This window comes from Epithele typhae (assembly GCF_022376455.1).
Source record: "Epithele typhae strain CBS 203.58 chromosome Unknown BXZ73scaffold_52, whole genome shotgun sequence".
Taxonomy (NCBI): domain Eukaryota; kingdom Fungi; phylum Basidiomycota; class Agaricomycetes; order Polyporales; family Epitheliaceae; genus Epithele; species Epithele typhae.
The window spans coordinates 68549-94113 of NW_025954243.1; the positions used below are offsets into that span (position 1 = coordinate 68549).

A 25565-nucleotide genomic window follows, 5' to 3' on the forward strand; every position below is an offset into this window, starting at 1 on the left:
CGAAGTTGGCCTGAGAACATGGATTGCCTGTCCGTGAGTGAGCGAACGGCGTGTTTAGAATGCGCACTCACCTGGTACAAGGACACGCCTGCATCCGGACAGACTCGTAAACATGAGGCAGGTCTTCTCGATGATGTCCACGCGGTTTGGCCCGCGCGCGTTTCCAGGAACGGGGTACGTTCGAAGAGGGCCGCGAGCGGGATGGTGCACCGTCTATGGTCCTGCTGATTGTGTCTCGCGCCGGTTGGCGTTCGTGCTTGAGACTCGGAGCCCTCGCCGGTCTCACCCGACGGCGCAGCGCAGATCATCCAGTTCAGGAGCGCCAAAAGACCGTTGCCCAATCGCCTCACGTGCCGGGTCTTCTTCTCCATGTCCCTGCTCGCTTCCGCAGCCCGCTCTCGTCCTTCAGGCCGGGATCGCTCAGCGATACAAAGCCCACGCGAGACGTGCACGCGCGCGCGGACATCGCTACCGACACAACGCGCGCCACTTCGAGGCGTTGTGGAACGTCCTCGCCCCCGATGTGCGCCCTCCCACGTTCGGCCGCGGAAGGAACGCCCCACGCCCCCCTCCCCTTCCTCCCCCACTCGCACCTACCGGTTGCGGGCCCGGCTTGACCCGGTCGCGGCACAGTCCACGCGCGTCGCCCGCCCCTCCCGTTTACACACCCTTGCCTGGCTTGACCCGGTCGTACCAACGCGCGTCGCCGGCGGGGTCCCATCTCGGCTCACCACGTCCCATGTCCCCCACCTTCTCCACATCGAGTGAGAGCTCGTCGCGCTCCGGCGCTCCGTCCAACGGGACCGACAAGCCCACTCTCCCCATCCCATACATGCTTGCGGCAATCCCGCCGTGGCACGACTCGGTCGTCTGAACGATTAGCGGCGCCTGCGGCCGCCGGACTTTCTGCAACTACCTACGGGCGCAGACCCGTTACATAGCACATGTAGCCAAACGAATGCGGGATACGTTCTTAGCTGTGTAGTTACACGCGCATATGTGACACATAGGGATAGAATGATAATAATAATAATAATAGCAGCCCGCTCTCGTCTCGGCATGTTCCTCTGACAGCTTTGCAACCCACGGCGGAGCGCCTGCTCCATTTGACTGGCGTTCTGTAGAACTCGGATCTCTGGCGACCACATGGTTCCTGTCCCGTCTGCCCGGAGCACCAGCGATCACGCGAAAAGCCAACCGCAATTCAGCCTATCCCTCGACCCAGGGCCACCCGCTGCGTCTTGCGCCTGATTCGCAGCTGCAGACGCGAGCGTTTGCACGGTCACACAGCGCAACGGAAAGTGCGAGAAGATGAAGATGCCACGGGCAGGTGGACTGGCTGATGAAGACGGTGGAGCGTCGTGAGCGCTGAGCAGCACGATGTTCGTGTCAAGTGAGTGTGACAGGCATCGACACCACGTTCGCACTCTACCGGGCAGCTGCTTGTCTCCGCAGGCTTCTTCCGACGGCGCGTGGTGTGGCTCGGAAACTGGCGATGAGGCGGGCGGAGGGTGTCGTCGTCTCCGATCCGTACACGTCTTGCGCAGGTGGCGGCTTGAATCTCGGAGTTAGTGGAGGCGAGCACTGGAGGCGGATCCCCCAGAAAGAGAGCACTTACACTGCACATCAGAGGGAATTTTCCTGCAGAGAATGGGCAGAATACGTCAGATATTCAGGATGTATTCAGAGGATATTCGTGCAGAAAATGGGCCGATAATGGACAGAATACGGTTTTTTTTCACGTCCTTTTCGGTCCATATTCGGCGCTTTCTCTGGCCGAATAGACGCAGATTACGTCGCATGAATCACTGGCGCTTCTGCCCCCACCCGGCTCCCTGCACGTTCGGGCTCGCGCGCAATTGTGTACAGGTTCGAAAAGAGCTGCAATAAACGGCGAGCACAGTGCTAACATAGGCATACTACTACAAATTTTGTTATGTCTCTCCCGGCAGGCTCACTTGACGGTAGAGTCCCAGCTGTATCAACTACGGGCAAAGGCTCAATGAAGAAAGCGGATGGGGAGGGCAGACACGCACCATATCGGAGACGAGCCCGAGCGGCGAGTGCGGACAAGTTCGCGGCGATGATCATGACAAGAGGAAGACAGCATTGATGAACCCGGACTCCAGCATGGTGCGCACCACGGGCCGGAGCCCGCCGGCGCGTGTCGCGCCTGCCGCGAGTGCGTTCGCTCTGCTCCGGTCCAGGTACCAGATGCGCGATACGAGCTACGCTGGCAGCGGAGCGACGTCAGCGGCGGATTGTGAGGAAAGCGGGGCGGGGGCGGGGACGCACAGGTGAACAGCACATTCGAGACGAGACCGGGAAGAGAAGTAGATCTTCGGCTCTGTCTGCTCGAAGATCGTCTGGTCGTAGAAGTGCGTGCGTGTACTTGTAGTGTGAGTAGCAGCCCGAGACTGTCGTGCGCTGTCAGCGAGGCGTGTGAGGGACGGCCCACTTGACAGTCTCGACGCACCATGAAGTCCCCCACAAAGAGCGTCATGAGCAGCGACGGGTGCTTCGTGATGAACTTCTTGTTCGTGAATCGTGACGTTGCTCATGAAGGCCAGCCGTACCACACGACCGTCATGGTTGATGAGCCCAGTGCAGACATATATGGTGCCAGCACAAATCGGGTCGTGGCGAGGATAAGTAACGCTACACCCGCGACGACCGTGATAGACGCACCGTGCAACAGGAGGTCGTACATGCACACTGCGAAGAGGCACAACCATGGAGGTGTTCGCGCTCGTGCTCGCGGACATGACGGCGGTGGACGCGCGTGCGCTGGAGGCGCACCCCCGCACCAGGAGCAGCAGCATGCGGGCGGTCGACCTTGAAGATGATGAACGTGTCCTCAAGCGGGGCCGCGTGCGTGCTCGCGGTCGCCTGCTGCCAGGCGCCGATGAGCGTGCGCTCGCTGACGACGTACCTGCAAAAAACGGTGGAAAGGGCGCCGCCGCCGTCCGCTGGTGGGACCTCGATGTGGAGAAGAACGACGACGTCGTCCCAGGGGTGAACACGGCCGTAGAGCGTATATGCGTGCCAGGCTTGTGCATATCGTGCAGGGGTCTGTGCGTGTGTGGGGGGAGGAGGGGAGGACGACGGGGGAGAAGCAGAGGCGAGACAGTGAAGGGGGAGGAAGGGAGGGGGGTCAGAGCACGCGTGGGGGTCAGCAAAGGAGAGCAGACGGACTACCTCACCAGTGACGAGGATGCCAGTGATCCCGAAGCACATCCGCCCAGTGTCCATGTCCTGCTCGCCGCGTGTGAGTGCGTGTCATCCGGCTCGTACTCTTCGTTGGCCTCACTCGAGACCGCGCCAATGAGCTCGTTGACGTCCATTAAAAGACAGGAAAGCGCGAAGACTGCTCGCTGTGCCACTCTGCGTCGCTGTCCGGCGCAGCGGAGCCATCTGAAAACTAAACATCTTGCGCATACACCCAGTAAAAAAGCTCACTGTTGTCGTGTGGAGTGGCTTAGTAGCCGTGAGATGCTCGTTGATTGTGGCCTTCGTCTGGGTGCGATCCGGGCGGCGCCGAAAAGTTCTACAGGGGCATGGTTAGCGTTGTTGTCGAGCTTTTAGAGGTATCGCGCAGTGCGAAGGAGGGTTGAGACGGTGGTGGACCAGTAGACTAATCAAGGCATTTAAAGCGCCGTACGAGACGCCGGCAGCGCGCGCGAGAGCTCACGTGAATGCGAATTCGAGCTTGCGTCACCGAAAACGGCCAAGATATCCGCCCCCCAGGAAAACCTCTGAATAATTAGTGAATATCAGGTGTATTCTGTACATTCTCTCCAGAAAAATTCCCTCTGATGTGCAGTGCTTCATATGAGGTCGCGCGATCGGAAGCCGATCCCAGAAGCCGATGCGCAGAGTAGGTGAGTTCCTTCCTGATTCCTCCTCTGTCGACGCCGATGACAATGCTGCTTGGCCGTTAGGCTCGATCATCCATCCGTTTTCGTCGTACCTCCTCAAACGGCTGGTCCAACTGGTGGGGGGTTTTGGCAGGTGCACCATAAAAGGAGAGCACGTGACGTGAGTGCCCTCCCCTCGCTCCACTCCCCCGCCCAAATGGGCTCATTGGGGCACGCCGCTCCCCCGTGAGCGACGGCTTGTGACGGCGGTTGCGTCGGGAGGCGTCACGGAGGGCGCGCGACCGGTCTCGCGCGCGACCAGTCCCCGCGCACGCATGCGCCCCACGCGCGCGGCCACATTGCCCGCGTCGCCCCTCGACGCCCGCGAAGGCGTCACACCGAGTACTCGCAGACGCACGAAAAGGGCATATCGACGGTATGTGTATCACCAATGGTATATGTGTCTAAAGCGACCATCTAACGAACTGGTAGAAATTGGGGCTGGATTCATAACAGCGGACGAAGTGCGAGACGCGAGCGGGGCCAATGCAGCTGAGGAGGCGCGAGGTGCAGAGGGCGGATGCATAGCAGCGGAGGCTGCGCGAGGCGGAGGGACGCTTTGATGTTAATTGGAGAGAGTAGCGCACCCGCCTTTGCGCAGGAAGATTCAAGAAATCCTGGATTCATTAGAGGACACTCTCGACTACGACTATTAGCTAGCTATATACGATGTACCTTTTTCGTCCGTCTGCGAGAACTCAGTGCGACGCCGTCGCGGGCGTGCGGCAGCACGCGCGTGGCGCGCACGCGTGCGTGTAGGGCTCGTCGCGCGCGAGCTGCTGGTCAGGCTGGTCGCGCGCCCTCCGTGACGCCTCCCGACGCAACCGCCGTCACAAGCCGTCGCTCACGGGGGAGCGGCGTGCCCCAATGAGCCCATTTGGGCGGGGGAGTGGAGCGAGGGGAGGGCACTCACGTCACGTGCTCTCCTTTTATGGTGCTGCCAAAACCCCCCACCAGTTGGACCAGCCGTTTGAGGAGGTACGACGAAAACGGATGGATGATCGAGCCTACTTGGCCGTGCTCTTGTCCGATCCGCCGACCCCAGCCCACCGGGTGGCCACACATTCCGTCACATACGCCACCCCCACAGCGCGTGGGAGATGATCTCGTCCCGCGAGCCACACGGTTTTTTCGGGTTCCCCGGCGGTCTTCGGCGACGAACCATTGACGAGTTCCCCCCGCGGGCAAGCATTCAAATATTCACCGGCGGAAGTGAAGACAGCTTCACGATTTCTTATGACCACCCGACCCCGCCCGGACGGCTCCACCCAGTGACCTCGCCTCCCCCACTCCCTGCTGCGGGGCGCCCTCCAAGTGGTCTTCTGAGCAACACGTTGCACGGTCTTTCTCCCGCGCCCTCTCACGCAATAGCCTTCAAAATCATCCTCAGCCGACAGAGTTCGCCGGGGGCTGCGACTGGCGTCGAATAGGGATGGTCTTAGTCCTTTCCGTTCTTCTCCCGCCTCCCCAACGTCGCCTCGTCGAGGACGAATGCCTCAGAGACAGTTATGACGCCATGCAGCGGCCTTCGGGCGTCACTGGTGGCGTAGCTGAGCAACTGCGTGGCATTCGCCAAAGACACCAACGCAGAAGTACTTACGGCATCCCTCTTCGTGCCCCGCTTCGACGTCTCCGGGCCGTCTCAAGCAGGCATTTCGGAAGGTACATCGCCCATCGATAGCGCCGTGTCCCGAACCAGCCGCCATGGAGACCGTCCCGGACATGACTTGCAAGGCCACGAACTCTGGTTGCGCGTATGTTACAGCATCAGAAACATGCTTGGAACGCAATTGCTAATTACCCCATTCTCTAGAACACATGTTTCCCGCCTATAAGCATCACGCAGAACACGTTTCGACGTCACTCGCTTGCTCCCCCTGTCGCGGCCTCTCCCCTCTGCGTGCAAGGCCATGTTCACCGTCGCCGATCACAACACAAGTACCGCGCCCAACGCTCTCTTCATCTCCTCTTCCTCCCGCCCATCTCGTCCTTCAGACGAATGTTCCATTAGCTTCGGTGCAGGCGCTATACTCTTTGGGGCTCGCCCGCACCCAGTCTCCCTTTTCTCCCTCTCATCTCATCCAGCCCTTCTCCAGACCGCTGCGCTGCCCATGACGCACGCGGCGACCCTCAGAGCTTCTTCCGTGCTCCAGCCGGCGCTGCCATCCCTTGACTTGGACGCAGACGCACTTGCGGAAGCACGCCACCACGCCTTCCCGCACGGACCTTGCGCGACCGGAGAGGTATATCTGCCCCAGCCCGGTCCTCCACCGGCCCTATTCCCCGAGTCTCACACCGCATACGTCTCGTCCACCACCACAGAGACCCTCCCTCCCTCTATGCCATCAGCTACGTCCCCCTCCTCGTACAGCCAACACCAGCACAGCGCGCATATAGCCATGTCCGCGAGCACCGACTCGCGCGCACCCAGCTCCGCCGCATTCAAAGGCGCCATGCCGATGCACATCACCCTCCCGCCCCCGGTCATCTCGCGCACCCCCACCGTCACACCCTCAGCAGGCTCCATGCCCACCACCCCATACCTCAGCTGCCTACCATCCCCGTCCGCCTTCGCCACCCCGACGCTGCACCCGCACATGCTCAAGCCCGAGTCCCCGCTCGCGATCGCGCGACGCGCGCCCGCGCCCGCACACGCGCCGCCAATGCGCGTGCACTCGACGCCCTCGCTGCACACGCTCGCGGTGCGCCTCCCCGCAGGCCTCTCCCCGGAGATGGTGACCGTCGCCGCGAAGAAGGGCGCGCGCCTGTCGGTGGTGGCCGATCTGTGGCACTTGGAAAACGACTGTGAGCGCCCCGCCCCGTTTTCGACGCGCGACGATCTCGTCTGACGGTTTGATCACCCATCGGTTGTGTTTCCCTCTTTCCTCGCCGCCCCGTCGCGCATCCCCCGCCTTCGTCATCGTCCCTTCACCGGATGGACCCTGGAACGTTGATCCGCGAACGTGGGACGTGTGGGACGTGGTCGGACGGGCACGCGGTATGTGTTTCGTGCATGGCGTATCGGGCGTGGTGTGCGCGTGGTGCGTCTTCGTCCTTCCCATCCGTCCACCCGCATCAGCGCACTACGAGTGGGAGGTCGTCTTCGCGCCCGGGGACGTCGACATGATGTCCGTCCGCGCCGTGTTCGAACAGGACGGCCAGCTCGCGATCCACGTCCGGCGACGGATGAGCGCGATGGGCGAGCCTGCGTACCCGCAGCCGCTCGTCCAGTGCGCGCAATGAGCGCTGAGCGCCCTGCGTCCTCGCGCGTCTGCACAACCGCGTCGACGCGCGCGCGCGCGATCGATCGCGTCATGGTTCCCGGCACGCGTCCTTGGGCCTCTTCACCCTCGCGATCCGCCCTGCTTTCGCACCCGCCGACGGCTTGGCTCCGCGTCCTCCCCCAACCGAGTTCCTTGTGATGTCCATATCCGAACTCCACCCGCGAGGCCTCCTCATGTTTGACGCGGTGGCCTCCGTCCCGCGCGTACGGTGCGGTCGCGCTCGCCACGCACAATTTCTCCGATGTTACGGTTCCGATGGGTTGGGGGGAAACGGACCTTTTACGCTCGAGTTCGACGCACGACTGCCCGACTGACCTGCCTGCTTACGATACGAATCATGCTTTTGGTTGTTACAGTCAAACCCCTCATAGTGCATACCCCTCGGGAAGGCCCCCGAGGTATGCGTTATGTGGGGGTATGCAGTATGAGAGAAGCGCTCATCGTGGGAGACCCATTGACGCCCTTCTGCAGCGCGCCTTTTTGGCGGCTGGCGCGCGCATTGATCCTCACACGCGCATTCCTCGCGCGCACATTCCTCCCGTTTGTTATCTGACCTCGCCCCCCCTACATAGACTAAATACGAGTAAAGTAATCAGTGACTGCGAGATGTTTTTCCCACCTTGAAGAGAAGCTTGAAGGGCCGTTCGGCGCTCTTTCACCTGCTTCTCGAGGACAGCACTTAAGACCAGATTAGAGGAAGGCGAGAGGGATACATTGCGGAGGCAGGCAAAGGTGGCCGGGGGTGTGATCAAGTCGTGCGTGAGCCCCGGTCAGTCCCGATGGTTCGTGTGGCTATTCCAGGCTGCTAGAAGGGCACATGGGAAGGTTATCCCACATTTGGGCGGCATGCAAGGCATACATGCGAGGCGCTAATGCTGATTATATATGGCAGGTATGCGTTATGGACCCCCCGGCCGAGGTATGCAGTATGCGGTATGCGGGGGGGTATGCGTTATGCCCCTATACCAACTCGGGAAGAGGCCAAAGGTATGCACTATGTGGGGGTATGCACTATGATAGGTATGCGCTATGAGGGGTTTGACTGTATCCCCGTTCCGGATCCCCTCCAAGTACGTTACACACCGTCCTCCCCGCGCCCTAGTAGCCCCCCCGCCTCGTCCACCTCGCGCACCCAGCCTGCAGTGCTTCCCCCCTCCAGCAAACGAAACGCTCGCGCGCATATGTATTTATATCTATGCTCCGGACCACGTCGCCGCCGCCGCCTCCGTGCTCCGAGCATCGCCGTCTGTACTTGTAGCCATACTTAAGTGCCGCTGTGTTCCTCGCTCTCGCGCTCAGCTGATTCTCTGGGGCGGGGTCCGGGGTACCTTACCGTGCGAGGGAACTCACGTCGAAGCTCCGCCCCGCCTATTGTATCACACATACGTTACCAACCACCGTCCGCATCAGCCCGTCGTCGCGTCGTGTACTCAAAACCACTCACTTACTCTTGCCCCCGAGCTCTCCCCGCAATCCCACTCGCCGCCCATCACCCTTGCCTCGGCGTAACCTGTACCGCCGACCGATCGCTCTGCGTCACCCGCTCGTCCCCGCTGAGATCGAGTTAGCGTCGCTAGTGTTCATTTCCGACGCCCCGCGCGCCGACGATCATGAAGGCACGGCGCGCGAAGTTAAAGGCGTTTGCATTCGCATGAGCAGGTGCTGGCGCCGGGGAAGAAACCCCCTGGAGTGTATCCGGGCTCGTAAACGGCTGCATGCTGCAGGACGATCGATGTGCGCGGCGGACGCGTGGAGGGGTCATCCGTCGGTACTTCAGTACCCCAGGAAGAGAAGGGAATTTCGACGTCGGCTGCTTCGGGCCGGGAGGGCGCTTCGTAAATGCGCGTGCAGCGAACCCTGCATCGGCTCACTGGTCCGGCGGCGCTTGGATCGTTGCTATCTTCCCGCTCTTTCGCGCTGCTTGCAGGGATACACTAGTCAAAGTCCAGCTCTGAGGTCGTGCCGACGAGACTGTCGACCGTCCTTGTGCTCGTGTTGCCGCCTTTCACCCTTGGTTTCATCGACGTCCTCGCTCGACCGGCGTGCACACGGCTCGCAACGATCTGAAACGACCGCGCCGAAGGATGAAATTGAAAGCCGTTTAGTGGGGAGCGTCGGGAAGACATATGGGCGTCGACATTTGGAATGCAAGAGACGGGGCTGGGCCGGCATAGAGCGTCGCTGCGTTCGAGGCAGTGCCCTCTGCCTGAGTCTTCAAATGAGCGGCCACCGGGGGCGGGGAAGTGTGTAGAGGTGCGCCGTTGCGCGGTTTTTCGGGGGGACGCATTGGATAATCATCGCCCATTGCAGGTGGACGGCTGCCCGTTGCGTTTGTACCAGGCACGGTATCGCAAGGTGTCGCTGTCCCCGGAAGAACACCTGCTGCACATGTTCCGTCATTTGGTGAGTATATACCACATTCAGAACGGTTTCACGTATTCGTACGCCCGTGCTCTGGCTCTTGGACGTTTGACTCTACGGAACGACGGGGCGTTCGGGTCCCTCCTACTGATCTGGAGCAAGCCCCACGCACATTCCGGCCCTCCTTCAGCCTCTCGTGTCCCGCAGATGTGCTGATAACCTCTGCGCTTTCTCATGGTACCGATCCACAGCAACCTGTGAAGTCTTCCGTGCTGGCGTGACGTCGAATCCCCAAGACAATCGCCACTGAATCGCGCTGGCGTGCCAAGCTTCGGGCTTCGTGAGACGTTCGAGCTAAAGAAGGTATGGGTGCTCGTCCATCCACTGCGGCACTGTTTTGATTGAGCGACCAGGTGCTCGCCCGAGGCATCGCCGAAGCAGCCTTGAGGTCCCATCGTTTGAACAGCCTCCGATCCCGGGCTATCGACGCTTGTGGTGCCTTCCGTTTTGTCAGCCACGCACCCAGGGATGCGTCACGGAGCCCAGCAATTTTGGAGACTTTGGCACGGGGCATCGCTTTTTGCGTCCTGACTAGTAACAGAGAGGGAGGTATGCATACATGATTGTGATACGTTAGCAATCACTTCTGTGAGTTTATCGGCAGCTGGTAGACGATCAGGCAAATATTAACACGCTAACTTTTAGTTCCACTCTCTTGTAGCTCAGTCCAGGCATGGAGCAGGAAAAGTAGAAGCGCGCGTCGGCCATACCCAGGTCACCGCACGTCGCTGTCTACACCCATACGACCAGGTCCGACGCGTCGGGGAATCATGGCAAGCAGGTCGAGGGCCTGCTGCGCGTGTCTTCACGGTATAAACGCCACAGCGATCGAAGCACTCCCTCCTCGCACATACGCCGTTTCCATTCCATTCCATTCCCGTGATGACCCCTACCCCACCACGCAAAGGGCCCTCGTCAACCCTGCTCCAGGAGGAGGCTGGGAACTGCTTACCGCCGTCCCCGTCCCAGCGCCGGAGGCGGGGGAGGTGCAGATCAAGATCGTAGCGGCCGGCCTCAACCCCTGCGACTGGGCGATGGCGAAGCACGGAAACCCCCTGAAAGCTCCCTACCCGTGGTTCGGCGGGTCCGATCTCGCTAGGGTCGTGGGCGAAGGGGTCACCGGCTTCGCGGTCGGCGACAGAGTGTGAGTGGGTCTCCCGAACGCGTCCCCGAGACCGACGCTGACGCGCCGGTGCAGGTTCGCGTCGGGGCACCTCTCGACGAAGACGGCGGCGTGGCAGGAGTACTGCGTGGAGCCGGCGGACAACCTCGCGAAAGTTCGCTCGGATATTCGAGCACGATCATCTCGGGGCTGACGGGGAGGGGCTCGCGCAGATCCCGGACAACGTCTCGTTCGGGGCGCGGCGGGCATCCCCGTCGCGTTCAACACTGCCGTGCTGGGCCTGTGGACCCGCAACCCGCGCGCGACCGCGACCTCGCTCGGGCTCCCCGCGCCCTGGGAAGAGGGCGGGAGCACCGCGGGCGCCGGCAAGGCGGCGTTCGTCGTCGGGGGCGCGACCTCCGTCGCCAGTTCGGTGCGTCCCTCACGCGGCCGCTTGTCTAGAGGGACTCTGCACTGACGATGCGACCAGTCATCCAATGCGCGCGCACGAACGGCTTCTCGCCGATCGTCGCCACCGCGTCGCCGAAGCACGCGACCGGCTCAAGTCCCTGGCGCGACGCACGTCGTCGACCGTGCGCTCTCCGAGGCGGACGCGCTGGCCGAGCTCGAGAGGATCACCGCGGACACCCCGGGTGCGCTCGCGTTCGAGTGCGTTGCGAGCGCAACGACCGAACACCTGGCGTACAGGGCCTCGGTAGCAGTGGTGGGCTCGTCTGCGTGAACCCGTTCCTGGACATCGCGGACCTGCAGGAGGACGGGGACGGGAAGAGGGTCGTGAAAGTGTTCGCGGTGCTCAAGCTCGTACCGGCGAACGTCGCCGTCGGTGTGGAAGCGTACAAGCATGTCTCGGCATGGCTCGCGGACGGGTCGCTCGTGCCGTGCTTGGTGGAGGTGCTGCCAAGAGGCCTGTTGGGGATCCCGGAGGGGCTGGAGAGGCTGGCGGAGGGCGCGGTGAGCGGGGTGAAGCTTGTTGCTCGCGTCGCTGAGACGCCGTGAACGAGTCTTCCTGCGGTGACGCCGCCGTATATAGCGTATGGTTGACAATTGTCGGCTTGCAAAACGCTGGAAAGCGAAATCGGAAAGATCATCGGGGTTACACACATTAAGACAGCATATGCATTTTGTGTGTTATGGGTCGATGGCGTAGTTGGTTATCGCATCTGTCTAACACACAGAAGGTCCTCAGTTCGAGCCTGGGTCGACTCATTGGTAGATTCCAGACGTATTTTACTTTTCCCAAATAAGACTTATGGGTCATATGTTTAATTTGCTTCACGTACAGAAACCGTAGGTTCTTCGGCTATCACTCAGACAGTGTGACAGCACGCGCGTTATCATGCTGAGGCCTGCAGGACAGTGCTAAAAAGAGAACATTAATCCTAGCCGGCCTCAACGACTAGATGGGGTGTATGCTTGGTACGTAGGTAAGTATGTACCAAGCGCTGAGCGGCTGAGATCTAGACGCGTTGAGCGAGCGGAGCGCCATATTATCTGATAAGATTACTCAGGCGTCATCCCGGGCCCGTGGCACGCGAGTCTTGGTAAACGCAAGCCGGCATACTCTCTCAGACTCTGCCCAACACCCACCCCTTCCTCATGCCCGATTCTGCCTGGAGACTTCTCTTTAGATGAACGCCTTCGTCTGTCGCCAGTTTCTGGCCAGCCCTTCAGTTTCTTTTGCCTTCGCTCCCGTCTCCACACGCTCACTACTTCGCCCTCTACACCCTGTGAGGCTAAAGGGAACCCCTGCCCCCCGAAGAGCGTTCAATGCAACACATTGTCGGCGACAAAATACTCCTACCCCATCCACGCCGAAGCCCGTAACTGCTCGGCTGCCTTCGCCGCCGACCAATGCTACACCCACGCGACAAGACCTGGGCGGAGACGCAGTGCACATAACACAGTCAGAGCAGCGCAGCAGGGATTGGCATATCATCAAGCGGCTTACGCGTAACTTGTGGCCAAAGGACGACTACAAGACGCGGGCGCGCGTCGTACTGGGGGTGGGGCTGCTGGTGGGAGGCAAGGTGGGTCTTATGCCACATTGTCGCGCTGAACAACGCGCCAACTGGATCTCGTTCAGGTCCTCAATGTCCAGGTGCCTTTGATTTTCAAGCAGATCATTGACACTCTGAACCTCGACATTACGGCAGGTTCGACCGTCTGGGTCGTGGTCGGGTCACTCGTTGTGGGCTGTGAGTATATGCGTTTGTTTGAGGATGTGCAACGACTAACGCGTTGTGCCTGAAGACGGAGCCGCGCGAATAGGTGCCACGTTGTTCGGTGAGCTGCTCAACGCAACATTTGCGAGCGTGGGGCAGCATGCGGTCCGCAAGGTCGCGCGGGAGACTTTCGAACATCTGCTCAACCTGGATCTCAAGTTCCATCTGGCTCGACATACCGGAGGATTAACACGGGCTATAGATCGGGGAACGAAGTGAGTGCTTTTGTCTGTGTGGCTTCTGTGCCCGGATGCGTTTGGGCGGTGTCCTCCTATACCCGTCTCCCATCGTCCCCTCCCCTCCCTCTCTCGCTGTGCGTCCGTCTTGTCCCAGCCGGCAGAGGCTCACGGTGTTTTTAGAGGAATTACGTTCATTCTCCAATCAATTGTGTTCCGATTGGTGCCAACCGCGCTGGAGATATCTCTTGTATGCGGGATTCTGGTAAGTCGCCCTCCAGAACTCCAAAATCTCGTCCTGATAGCTCTACAGTCATACAACTTTGGCTGGAACTTTGCTGCGATTACCGTTGTTACCATGGCTGCTTATACGTGGTTCACTGTTCGGACAACATCGTGGAGGTAGGTTGCTTTCGTGACTGGGCACCGTCAGTACGCTTATTTTGTTCTCAGAACACGATTTCGCCGAGAAGCGAACTCCGCGGACAATAAAGCCGCTACGGTCGCTACAGATTCATTGATCAATTATGAGGCCGTCAAGGTACCCTTTGCGTTTTTTTTTTTCGCGATGAGCCTCCTCTCATGTATGCTTTTAGCATTTTAACAACGAGAGACATGAGATCGCACAGTACGACAAGCATCTTTCCGCATACGAGAAGGCATCGATCAAGATTGCGACTTCGTTGGCCTTGCTAAACTCAGGACAGAACATCATCTTCTCGTCAGCTTTGACGGCGATGATGTTTTTTGCCGCACAGGGGGTTGTCAACGGTTCGTCGTTGTATCGAATGCATTACACTCGAATTGAACGATCCTCCAGGTACCATGACTGTGGGGGACCTCGTCATGGTCAATCAGCTTGTCTTCCAGCTATCTCTGCCCTTGAACTTCCTTGGCACTATCTACCGTGAGATGCGTCAAAGCCTACTGGATATGGAGGTTTTGTTCAATATCACATCGAATAATCAGCCTCCGAAGGTGCGTACCCTAAAACTAGCTTTGATGTCCCTCTCTCACTTCTCACATGCTCACAGGACAAGGCAACCGCGACCACCCTTGACCTGCGCGGTGGTTCCATCACGTTTGACAACGTCCATTTTGGCTACCATCCCGAACGCCCCATCTTCCGCGGTGTCTCGTTCGCGATCCCCGCGGGTAAGAAGGTCGCGCTTGTCGGGCCTTCAGGTTGCGGCAAATCCACGGTGTTCCGTCTCCTCTTCCGCTTCTACGAACCCTCCTCCGGCTCGATTCGTGTCGATGGTCAGGACGTCCGTGACGTGCGTCTCCAAAGCCTCCGCGCCGCCGTCGGTGTCGTTCCCCAAGATACGCCCCTATTCCATTCCGACGTAATGCATAACATCCGATACGGGCGCTTGGACGCGACCGACGAGGAGGTCGTTGAGGTTGCGAAGCAGGCTCGGGTACACGACGCGATCATGCGGTTGCCGGACAAGTATGCCACGAAAGTGGGGGAGAGGGGGCTGATGCTGTCGGGCGGCGAGAAACAGCGGTTGGCGGTGGCACGGGTGCTCTTGAAAGACCCTCCAATTCTGTTCTTCGATGAGGCCGCGAGTGTTTCCCCCTGGACTTCTAAAAGCCGCGAGATACTCACCGTGCCTCTGTAGACGTCAGCACTGGACGCACACACGGAAACGGAGCTTATGCGAAACATCAACGCCCTCCTCCAGGACAAGTCTCGCACGAGTATCTTCATCGCGCATCGCTTGCGTACTGTCGTCGAGGCCGGTGCGTATCTTGCGCTTCTTCTCCGGTGGTCGCCCCAGTCTGGCTGACGTGTCACTTCAGATCTTATCCTCGTCCTCAAAGAGGGTCAAGTAGTCGAGCAAGGCTCGCACGAGCAGCTCATGCGGGAGGGTGGGCTGTACTACAGCATGTGGCAGCAGCAGGTGTCGGACATCAACGCCGACGTCGCTCTTCCGCAGGAAGAGGTTCCGTCGGTGGAGCAGCCCGCGGCCCGGTGAACCATGTGTCCAGGGCTCGATGTGGTGTTTAACTTACACATGCTGTATGCCGGTAATTGGTGCAGCCACTTGTATATCCAGCTCTTCTTCTACTGTTCTCGCCGGTGGTCGCTCGTCGCCGAGTGTCGTGCACCGCCCTCGGACACGAGGCGCGAACAAGCGCGCGTCATGCGAGCAGTTCCCATCATCTGATTTAGCGCCGCCAATCCTCGGATTCTGACTTCGACCACCACTCATGCAACATTAGGTACGTACGTCCTGTGAACGAATGCCTCAATCGCGCGTCTCTGCCTTCACATCCGCAGTTGGCTCCGTGGGAGGGCGCGATGGCCTAGCGGCGGTCATCGCGACGCTAGAGCTCATCTCAACTACCTCAAGCCTTGTGTCCGCCGTCCCTTGCTTTGGGGTGATCGTCAACTGTGCGCTCGGTCTGGCGAGAACGATAGATGTGAGTCATGTTTTTCCTGCCTCATTTCCTCGTATGTTATGTTCAACCTTCGCTCCCCCTCATCACAGAACATGTCGACGACGTCACTAGGTTACACGCGTCTCGCGGTGTGTGCGGCGGAGCTGTCAATACACATCGAAAACGCAATAGACTATGACACCGCGGCGATCGACGGACCACTGAGGGTGAGCCTCACTGAACTTCAAATGTACGTGATTGCGAGCTGCTGGACTGTGCTCTCAGGCTGACGCGTCGTTGCGCAGGCTGCTCTCTCGAATAGTCCGAGAGGTGGACAAGCACCTCAAGAAGAGCCGCCTAAATCGCTTCTTGCACCAGTCGTCGATCGCAGAAACTTTGGACGACTATATGAGCGAGCTCGACACTGCGTGGCGATCCTTCGACGTAAGCGTCGTCGTTCTACGGGAAGGGCTTTTTTTCTGACATACAAGCAGACCGCCTGCTTGATCGCGCTGCGGATGAAATTCGAGCGACAATCTCTGTACGACGATCGATCACAGGTGGGAACATATTTGACCAGTCCTTGATATCAACGTTGTCGACATGAGCCATCACAGCTGCGACTCTTCCGCTGGAGCGATATCCGGAAGACGAAGGTGCGGGGGAAGTATTGGATCGGAAGTTTCGAGGTGGGGGAGGAGTGGGAAGGGAAGTGGGATGGGCGTGCGATTGTCATTCGCACAATCAAGCGTCAGCCTCAGGTACGTCTTCATCTCGAGTATTTATGGCGATGATGTACTTTCTACTGATACTCCATAGCTTGATCTCTGTGCCCTGGTGAAATACCACCCAAACGTGTGCGTTTCCATCTTCTTACTCGATGTGCACATGAGATTGACAACATCGACTGTTAGACAACATCCAATGATCACTCAAATTATCGGTCATTCCCACCCCTCCCTCGCAGAGCGGTTTTACGTTATGGAGACAGGTAAGCTTCTTTGAGAGCCTCCACTGCTCATTTCGATGCTCACCAGCCTGGCAGGCACGATGCCACTGATGATCCAGTTTGACGGGAAGAACATCGTCGACCGCCTGCTACTGTGGCTTCAGCATGTAAGCACCATCTGTCGCTAAAGTCTATTCGTTCGTATCTGAGGCTTTATGAGGTTGTGGACTATCAGGTGATCAAGCTATCTGAATGGTACAACGCTATACGATGGCTAAGTGATCATCGCTTGTGCAGAGCGCGTTTCGGTACATGCAAGATACAGGATTTCCCCTTAGCGATCATGTACGTCTCAAACGGTCTTCGCAGACGTCGTCTGACCACTGCCTTCACCAGTGCCACAGTCATCGAGATTGCTTACCTTCTATCATGTTGAACGAAGAAGGCCGCCTGGTTGTTGACGCCGCCGACTTCAGTAACGCCAATCTCGGATGTTTCCAATATCACCTGAGGAAGCTTTACGATGAGGTGCGCTAACCTTCCTATAAACGAGAGCTTATTCTAATGACATGCAGGACCGCGGTGCGGTATCGCCAGGTAGAGGTGAATAGTCGCGCTGTTCTGAGGGTGATATCCCTCACAGCTCGAACTAGATTATGCGGAAGATGAAGACATCGAAGCGCACGCCGCCTCTCTGCTCTCTGCTCTGAGACCACTGCGCTCTTCAAAGCGCACTTCGCATCCAAATATCGAACCACATCTCCGTACGACCTTGGCTAAGATCTGGGCGTCGCATCAATTCCAAAGCAACATAACCGCGAGCTGGGGCGATTACGGCTACATCCGGCGGGATGGTGACGTCGAGGTCTTTGTCAGGCTCGGTCATATCTACGACCGCATCAAGCCTACCGGTAAGATATCGACATTCTTCCTCGATCGTAAGCAAGACTGCGATTGGTGCCGTGCACACGACTATCCATGGTCTAACGAAGTCGTCCAGTCAGTATCTCCGGGCGTACATTGGGGCTGGTACTCATTCCTAATTACAGGCATGTTTTCACGTTGTATCCGGACGAGGATGACTTCGAGGATCCAGTGGAGGAGATCGCGGTCGTACGGACACTCCCCGATGACTCCGAGTATCACGATTTCTTCTGGAACCACGCGGAGGATATCGCACGTGAGCACGGCCTGGAACTCCATCAGGTCGTTGTTTGTAAGTGTTTCACCCATGACGCTGGTGTTCATTGACTCAAAGTCGGTAGTCGAAGAGATATTTCACTACGCGGCGGCCGACAGAATAGAAGATGGTGACGCAGGCTCGGATACCTCGTCGACGCTCTATGCGTCAGAAGAGTTGAACGGCAAGAAAAGCTTTGATTCCCCGACCGGTTCAGGTCGGTGCACCTCTGCCGCACATCCGATCGAGTTGCTGATTCGGCACAGATACCCCTACGCAAGTTTATTTCTATCAACTGCCACTATTACCTACGGGGGAAGCCCCCAGTCCCTGGGGTTACTGGTCAACGGAAGACTCTCCGAGTCCCGGACCGTGGCCTCAACTGAGCGTCCCTGGGATCGAGCTCACCTGCAAGTTCGTATTCTGCGATCATGCTGTCTTCTTGCCTTCTCATCCACGTACTCCCACAGAGTGACGCACAACTACGTCAGAGTCTCGACCTTCGAGGCGGAGATCCTGACGTACCTCAACGCCCTCCGCCACAGCAAAACGTCGGAGATGGATTCGGCTCGCTTTGAGGAGCTGTCGTGATCGTTGTCCACCGATCGTCTCGGTTCGGATCCCCACTACACCTTCACTGGGACACCCTCCGCTGTTAGCGAAAGGCCGAATATACACCCCCTCTGGGGACCCTTGGCCCCAGAGGTGCCATTCTCAGTAGAGTTCCAAGTTCTCGAATTATAGAGTGGCGTGCGTGGTCAAATAAGTGTCCTTGTTTGTTTGTTTGTATCCCATTTATCGCCCGCGAGGGCGGAGCCCTATGGTGGGCGGTGTGTACTGTAGTCTACATGGTAGAGAGGCCCAAGACGCATACGGGGAGGATAGCGTACTGCTGCAGTGCCCCCCAGGTTTGCCACGAGCGCACGTTGGGAATGGAGTCCCCGGGGTACGTGTCCGGTCGTCGGGCTGAGCGGGCCGGCGCAGTGCGAGTTGCTCTTGCCAACACTCGACTTGCCGTGTTCCGAGTTCTCCTCTCCCCTCCACGTCCCACAGACTGAGCTTCACGGGCCACATTGGTATCGGTCTCGAGGTCCTACGGCCCCTCCAACATGAAGACGCCGACACTGTTATGGACATGGGCAAAGCATCGTTGAATTGCCAGAAGTCATTACCCCCAAAAACGCGAGGAAGAGGAGGGAGGGGTGTGGAGTGCAAGCTTCATTAATGCAGAGGAGCTGCATGGACACAGAGCAAAGAGTGCGGTTACGGTCGCAGGTCCGTTTTTCTCCACTGGAGACCAGCCTCATCGCTTACATCCTGTAGACGTCCACGACCCTAGTGGTCTAATATCCTGTGCCGATCGGACCAGCCCCGGGATACATACATGGAAATCTGTCGGTGAGTGTCTGTCCTGTCCCGCTGTATGAAATTGTGCAGCCGGTGGCGAGTGTACACGCGGACCACCGAGCTCTTCGGAGCGCCGTACGTTACACCTGTGCATGGGACGCGCGAGCGCAGTGATTATCGTCTTAAGGCATGAATGCCTTTACGGCATGCTCTCAGCGTCCTGCACATGGGTGTGGTCATATGTAAAGGGATGTGCACTGCCCGGCGGCACCGCATTATTCGAGTTTACTCTGACTTTGTTGCATTCTGACTCGGCTTTCTCTCACAAGTCCCCTTGGTTCATCACAGCCACACCACGTTGCCCCTCGGCCCGAAGCTTGTGCATGGGATTCCGGTTCTCTCGCCGACTTCGGACTGGTAGTATGTCCCACCTCGCTGTGTTTAGCTCCTGTCAACGAGCATGCCCACGCCGCTACGGCCTCGTTCGCCTACTTAGAGATGGGAGAGGGGCGGTGGTCGGTGGGAGTGCGCCGTGAGTCACGACGCCAGGCGCGGAAACAGCGTGCTGATTCGAAGCTCGCCCACGTCCGGAGGCAGTGTTGGGGTTCGGCATTTTGATGTATCTGCTGACGCCTTGTCAGTATCCATCCTCACCTGCATGAACATGTCTGGACACTTCACTGCAGCGCTGTGGCCAGTGTACTTACGCCGCGGGACGAAGAGCAAATGTCGATTGTGGTTGAGCAATCAACGGGCGATTGTTCTGAGATACATGCACGTGACTAGATTAGACGAGATCAAGAGATAGAGACACAGATAGCTGCGCGGCCCTCCGGCGCCTAGACCCCGGCTAGTGGGCGCTGCCAGACCCCACCTACAAGCATCGAACGAATTGTATAAAAGGTCGTGGTGAGTGGCTATATTCAGCAACACCCCGACACCCCACCGGGCTCAAACCTCACACACAGCACTCGGTCATGGCCGTCCAGAAAGCTCTTGTCTCCGAGACTGCCAAAGCCCCCTGGAGGGTCGTCGAGAACGTCGACATTGCTTCTGTTGGGCCGACGGATGTCCTTGTCAAGGTCTCCTTTGCTGGTCTCAACCCCTCGGATTGGCTCTCCCAGTCATACGCACCACCTTTCCTCGTCTATCCTTTCACGGGCGGGCTCGAGGGCTCGGGCATAGTTGTGGATGTCGGCGTGGACGTCAAGCATGTCAAGAAGGGTGACCGAGTGTGAGTCCGGCTGATAGATCGAGCTCACGGCATGTGACTGACTTCTTAATGGGCTCCATAGATTCTTCCCTGGTGGCTTCGAGGGCGCAAGGCCGACATTCAAAGAGTACTGCGTATGCCCCGGAGCGTACGTCGCCGAGGCGAGCACCTTTTTCGCAGTTCCGGTAGAGAACTTAGCAGCTGACGTCCTCTGCTGCAGCTCCCTGAAAGCTTCACTCTTGAGCAGGGTGCCACGATCCCGGTCGGGATCGCGACTGTCGTCTCTGGTATCTGGGGAACGGCTCCGAGGGGCGTCGGACTTACTGCGCTGTGGGAAGAGGGAGGAAGAACCAAGTACGCCGGTCAGCCCGCTCTCGTCATAGGTGGCGCCTCTTGCGTCGGCCAGTACGGTATGCCCATTCCCCTGTAGCTTTGATCCGTCCCCTAACGACAGTCTCTTCTAGCCATACAGATGGCCCGTCTGAACGGGTTCTCCACGATCATCACAACTGCCTCGCTCAAGCATGAATCGTGGTTGAAGTCCCTCGGCGCTACGCACGTCCTAGACCGCAACCTCCCCAGCGAAGAACTCGCCATCGTGGTCAAGAAGATCACGAACGGCGCGTTGGTTCCGTACGCGTACGACGCCATCTCTACCAAGGAAACCCTCCATCTCGCGTACGATCTGGTTGCCGACGACGGCGCGCTCGTCATCGTCGAGCCTTTCTCTAAGGAACTGGATGAGAAGATCAAACTCAACGACCGGAAACGCATTGGGCGGCCGTATGCGACGCTCACGGTGCCCGAGAGCATCGAGCTCGGCCTCGAGCTGTGGAAGCATCTTGGTAGCTGGCTGAAGGAAGGCCTCATCATCGTACGTGCTTTGTGCTGTCGTTGCTTCAGAGCTATCGTCGCTGATCGATATGTGCTCCCGCAGCCTAACAGGGTGGACTTGGTCGCGGACAGCCTTCAGGAGATCCCGGCCGCGCTCGAGAAGATGAAGAACGGCGCTGTCAGTGGTACGAAGTGGGTGGCACGTGTGTTGTAAATCTTCCGAGAACTGGTCCTCCTGTGCGATAAACAATGTGATGCTGTATTTTTGCGAGACTAGTTCAACTCGAATCGAACCAACTTCGGACAGTGGGCGTTTAATTCCGAGCCTTGCCCGCCCGCTCGCTGCAGGAGGACTTGACTTGCTTCTCGAAGCTGAATGTCAAGTCCTGGCTTGACTCCCCCGGCACGACTCACGTCGTCGACCGCACGCTCCCCCCGGCCGACGTCCTCGCGATCTTCCCGTCGCCCGCGGTCGAGGGGGACGTCCCGTCAGACGCACAGCTGACGCCGGTGTCGCTCCCGTTCGTGCGCGGCGGGGCGCCCGCGTGCGTGTTCCCCTGCGCGCCGTGGCTCGACAATCGCGTCGTGCCCGAGGACGAAAAGAAGTTCGTTCATCGGTTCAGGTCGTTCCACGTCCCCATCAGTAAGGCGCTTGTGGGTCGGGGCGTATACGCGCAGGACGGGGTGGCTGGAGGACGGGAAGATCAAGTTGGCGAGGACGGAGCTGCTGCCAGGGGGTGAAGGGCATCGAGGCGGGGCCGGAGGAGGTGGAGGTGAGCGGAGCGAAGCAGGACGAGAGCGTGTTGATAACTGAGGGCCACGAGTCGTCAGCAGCGGTGAGGTGTTTGAGGGGGTTTGTCGGTGTCAGTGTCGACTTGGGTACGTTATTGAAGAGACCTAGGACTCAAAGCGAATCTTTTCGGTGAAAAATCCTAAGGCCCCTAATCAGCTCAAGCATCCAAAAGACCCGAGACACGGCTCACCTGCGAGACTCTTCTGTGCATCGAAAGTGGGGCTGCCGATAATCGTACGCGCCCGTCTCCCGTCTTCTCTCCACATCTCGTCCGGTCTCCGGTGGCCGCTGGTGTCCTCCCCGATCCACCACCAGCGTTGGTCACGGATGCATTCGTTCCGCAGAGTCCGTAATTTCGACAGCTCGGGGGAGGCGTCCGTTCCTCGCGCCTCCGCGTCCATTATGTCCGTCAAGTCGGGCCGAATCAAAGGCATATTCCACCCACGCATCACCTCGCTCATGGTGAACAGCGAGGGTGAGAAGGGCTCCAGGCGGAGTACGAGAAGCGTCGGGAGTCTGTTTGCGATCACGGGCGGTAGCGCGTGCAGAGTGTCGAGGCGGCGTAGCTCCCCCGTGCGCGCGGCGGTGATCCATTCCATCTCCACGAGGTCTATAACTGGACGGAACCGAAGCAAGAGAGACAGGTGGAGGAGGGCGATGGATGAGAGGGCATCGAGCAGCGGTGTCTGTACACAGCAGATGTGTGAGACGACATCGCGAGACGAGAGGGGCAGAGGCGGACGCTCACCACGAAGTCGTCGAAATTCGTTTGCAAGTCGCTCAAATGCATCTCGACCCGAAGAGAGCGCAGCTGGGGTGCGGCGCGACAGAGGTCCGCCCATAGCGACATGTCCTCCGGGGAAGGAGTGGCGCTGCTGGTCTCGAGTTCGAGCGCGACTGGGCGCGCAGCTTGGAAGAGGGGGATGAATTTGACAAAAGCGCTGCCACTGGACACGGGCGAGCTGATCACCACCTTCGGGATGTTCTCCGTGTGTTGAACAAACTCCGAAGGAAGGAACGTGCGTGAATTAAAGGTTAACTTTCGGAGTGCAGGCCAACGGCCGCCGAGCGGCGCAACGGTGACGGCGGGCACGGAAGTGATATTGAGGCTTTTGAAGCGCGTTTTGGCGGTGAATGTGATGAGGGCAGGGAAGCGGGAGGTCACGGAATAGTAAAGCGAAGGTGAGCAGGAAAGGCGCAGGTGAGGGACCGATGGCGGTTTGAAGTCCACGGAAGGCGTCTCTGATACAGAGAATATACGGGGGAGAGACAGCCTGAGAGTGTTCAAGGATCGGACGGAGGCGAGCGTGGAGAGGATGGAGTCGAGATCGAAGCCACCCCGAAGGAATTCCAGGCGTAATTGGGTGAGCTTGCAGCTATGGAGCATGGTTGGGAGAGAGGTGGCGGCGACCGTCCCCATCCCGAAGAGAGCTAGTTCCTCAAGTCGAGACATGGCACCGATCGCCTCGCCAAAACGGGGTTCTCGTTGAATGAATCGCTCGAGGTTATCAACGAGAAGATACCTAAGATTGACTGCTTGGAGCAGTATGTTGGCGAAGAGCGGAGAGAATTCCTGTGGCCAAAATGGCCCGGCATGAATGGAAAATTGACGGAGGTAGTGGACTCGAGGGACCTGGGAGCCCGGCTCGCAGGTGAGCAACAGCGAGCAGATCTTGACCGGTCGAGGCTGATCGTCGATGGGAGGACTCTTTCCATTCGCACGAATCTTGAAAAAGAGATGGGGAATAGCGAGGCGGTAGGCAGCCCTGGAACAGCAGGCAACGGCAAGGGCCTCTGGTGTTATGAGTAAGGAGAATATCATGAAGAGAACATCCTCGTTGAGCGACAGTAAGAGTCCTGGCATGATGAGAGCAATGGGTCGTTGAAGGTTGGGCAAACGGAAGGGGGATACTTGGATTCAAAGTTGCATAACGACACGTACATACACATGACCTGCAGTGCTGCGTGACCATCTCTAGACTCTGACTCACGGCGACTCAGAGCATTTACACGCCCCTTTTCTCCTGACCATCCAAGCTTTCAAGTCCGTCCTCTGTCCGCTCCCGACTTTCCGTTTATCTTGCGGTCTTCAAGCGAAGGGATGGCGAGCATCAAACTCCTGACTGTTGTAAAGCATGAGCATTGCAAAGAATGGCAAGAGAAGATGAGGGTAGGGGCGAGAGCGAATGACAAGAGGGAGGTGGAAGGTGGACAAGACTTGGATAATGGTAAGAGGCAAGCCGCGTCGACTAACCCAAGTTGCTCAAGTGCCGCCACCACGGATGTACATCCCCAGACCCCACCCTGCGCTCATACTCCATTACGTCCAAATCATCCTCAGCGACAAGCTACGCCACATATACATACTATAAAGTCGACATACCGCTCATTTTCATCTATTCCAGTGATCTCCCACTGGCCGACGGCGTGTATTCGTTTGCGTACTTTGGATATTCAGTGGCCACTGCTACGCTGATACATACTAAAGCATGCTTTCTCGCACAGGCTGAGGCTCCGTACACTCCACGGAGACATCTCTGAGTGCAACTCGCTCTGGCCTATGGACGCTCCGGCACGACTGGCCAGTCACAGCCCCCGGTCCCAACCAGGTGACCGGGTTGCTGAGCGCGGTGGCCTACGTCTAGAAGAATGGGCTGACGTTCATCAAGGAGTACCCTATTGTCGGCGGATACGACTACTCTGGCGTAGTTGAGGTCGTCGGCGTCGAGGTCATTACGGTCAAGAAGGGCGATCGGATGTGCGTTAACCCTGGTCTGTGATATGAGTGCTGACCCGACTGACCCGTCCATCCATGCAAAATTACCGGGACAGTCCCTCATTCGACCGGCGGGAGTTTCTAGGAGTTCTGCCTCCAGCCTGCCTCGTCTATGGCCAAGGTATCTCGCATCTCCACTCATCAAGCTTACTTCTAATACTCGATGCAGATGCCAGAAAACGTCACGTTTGAGCAAGCTGCCGTCGTCCCTCTTGGTCTTGCGACGGCAACCACCGGTCTGTGGAACTGTAACCCCGCCATGGGTGCCCACCTCCTGAATCTCCCCGCTCCGTGGGAGGAGGGCGGTCCTACCGCCGGTGCCGATAACGTCGCATTCGTCGTCGGCGGATCTTCCTCCGTCGGGCAGTACGGTCCGTACCCCTCGGCTTCTGTTTGTCCGACACCTCAATGATCTCCCCCTCGCCCAGCCATCCAAGCCCTGAGGATGAACGGCTTCTCAACCATCGTCACAACCACCTCCCTCAAACACGCCGACATCCTCGCCGCGCTCCCGCGTCGTCCCTCGCCTTCGACACGATCGGGCTCCCCGTCACGCAGATGCTCGCGTACTCCGCCCTCGAAAGCGCGGGGCGCGGCGGGTACGTCACCGTCAGCATCACCGGCGACCCCGCCGTCGCCGCGCGAATGAGGGAGACCGGACATGAGGGGATCGTCGTCTCGCGCGCCGCGGGCTCATCTGTCATCCCGCAGACGGCAGCGCTCGGAGCGCAGGTTCTCGCGCGCGTTGGGGGATGGCTCGCGGATGGGACGCTGGTGCCGAACCAGGTTGAGGTGCTTGAGGGCGGTTTGGAGGGGATCCCGGATGGGCTCGCGAGGATCTCTGCGGGGAAGGTGCGCGGGACGAAGCTTGTGGTGATACCATCCGCTACGGGCTGAGGGGGTGGGAGAACATAGATATGAAGCGTGTATTATGCCAATCGA

General features: G+C 58.8%; 7 protein-coding genes and 1 non-coding gene across 8 annotated transcripts; 6 read left to right on the forward strand and 2 right to left on the reverse strand.

Annotated features, from left to right (window-relative positions):
• Positions 1 to 1805: 1805 nt before the first annotated feature.
• BXZ73DRAFT_79974 (uncharacterized protein) lies at positions 1806 to 3344 on the reverse strand (the record flags this gene model as incomplete). Its single annotated transcript, XM_048023195.1, has 7 exons — positions 1806 to 1881; positions 1959 to 1976; positions 2142 to 2228; positions 2296 to 2417; positions 2477 to 2533; positions 2689 to 3072; positions 3204 to 3344. The coding sequence occupies 7 exons, from the start codon at positions 3342 to 3344 to the stop codon at positions 1806 to 1808; spliced, it is 885 nt and encodes a 294-aa protein (XP_047874645.1).
• Positions 3345 to 6580: 3236 nt separating this feature from the next.
• On the forward strand, positions 6581 to 7160 carry BXZ73DRAFT_91836 (uncharacterized protein; the record flags this gene model as incomplete). The annotated part of the gene is made up of 2 exons (XM_048026130.1): positions 6581 to 6722; positions 6997 to 7160. The coding sequence occupies 2 exons, from the start codon at positions 6581 to 6583 to the stop codon at positions 7158 to 7160; spliced, it is 306 nt and encodes a 101-aa protein (XP_047874646.1).
• Positions 7161 to 11877: 4717 nt separating this feature from the next.
• Positions 11878 to 11951, forward strand: BXZ73DRAFT_t160. The gene has a single exon. It is a non-coding gene; the product is annotated as a tRNA-Val (tRNA).
• Positions 11952 to 12373: 422 nt separating this feature from the next.
• BXZ73DRAFT_91837 (P-loop containing nucleoside triphosphate hydrolase protein) lies at positions 12374 to 15125 on the forward strand (the record flags this gene model as incomplete). The annotated part of the gene is made up of 11 exons (XM_048026131.1): positions 12374 to 12772; positions 12829 to 12940; positions 12996 to 13182; positions 13327 to 13408; positions 13457 to 13545; positions 13597 to 13684; positions 13740 to 13914; positions 13964 to 14121; positions 14178 to 14711; positions 14769 to 14889; positions 14950 to 15125. 11 exons carry the CDS (start codon positions 12374 to 12376, stop codon positions 15123 to 15125), a joined length of 2121 nt encoding a protein of 706 aa, XP_047874647.1.
• A 268-nt stretch (positions 15126 to 15393) lies between these two features.
• Positions 15394 to 16536, forward strand: BXZ73DRAFT_51956 (uncharacterized protein; the record flags this gene model as incomplete). Its single annotated transcript, XM_048020723.1, has 6 exons — positions 15394 to 15573; positions 15642 to 15781; positions 15837 to 15975; positions 16026 to 16110; positions 16149 to 16198; positions 16351 to 16536. 6 exons carry the CDS (start codon positions 15394 to 15396, stop codon positions 16534 to 16536), a joined length of 780 nt encoding a protein of 259 aa, XP_047874648.1.
• Positions 16537 to 19984: 3448 nt separating this feature from the next.
• On the forward strand, positions 19985 to 21268 carry BXZ73DRAFT_79977 (GroES-like protein; the record flags this gene model as incomplete). The annotated part of the gene is made up of 5 exons (XM_048023196.1): positions 19985 to 20241; positions 20303 to 20368; positions 20452 to 20630; positions 20685 to 21094; positions 21158 to 21268. The coding sequence occupies 5 exons, from the start codon at positions 19985 to 19987 to the stop codon at positions 21266 to 21268; spliced, it is 1023 nt and encodes a 340-aa protein (XP_047874649.1).
• A 683-nt stretch (positions 21269 to 21951) lies between these two features.
• BXZ73DRAFT_104492 (uncharacterized protein) lies at positions 21952 to 23711 on the reverse strand (the record flags this gene model as incomplete). The annotated part of the gene is made up of 3 exons (XM_048015903.1): positions 21952 to 21986; positions 22038 to 22533; positions 22596 to 23711. The coding sequence occupies 3 exons, from the start codon at positions 23709 to 23711 to the stop codon at positions 21952 to 21954; spliced, it is 1647 nt and encodes a 548-aa protein (XP_047874650.1).
• A 300-nt stretch (positions 23712 to 24011) lies between these two features.
• BXZ73DRAFT_104493 (GroES-like protein) lies at positions 24012 to 25520 on the forward strand (the record flags this gene model as incomplete). The annotated part of the gene is made up of 5 exons (XM_048015904.1): positions 24012 to 24017; positions 24493 to 24605; positions 24680 to 24744; positions 24800 to 24998; positions 25052 to 25520. The coding sequence occupies 5 exons, from the start codon at positions 24012 to 24014 to the stop codon at positions 25518 to 25520; spliced, it is 852 nt and encodes a 283-aa protein (XP_047874651.1).
• Between the last annotated feature and the right edge of the window lie 45 nt (positions 25521 to 25565).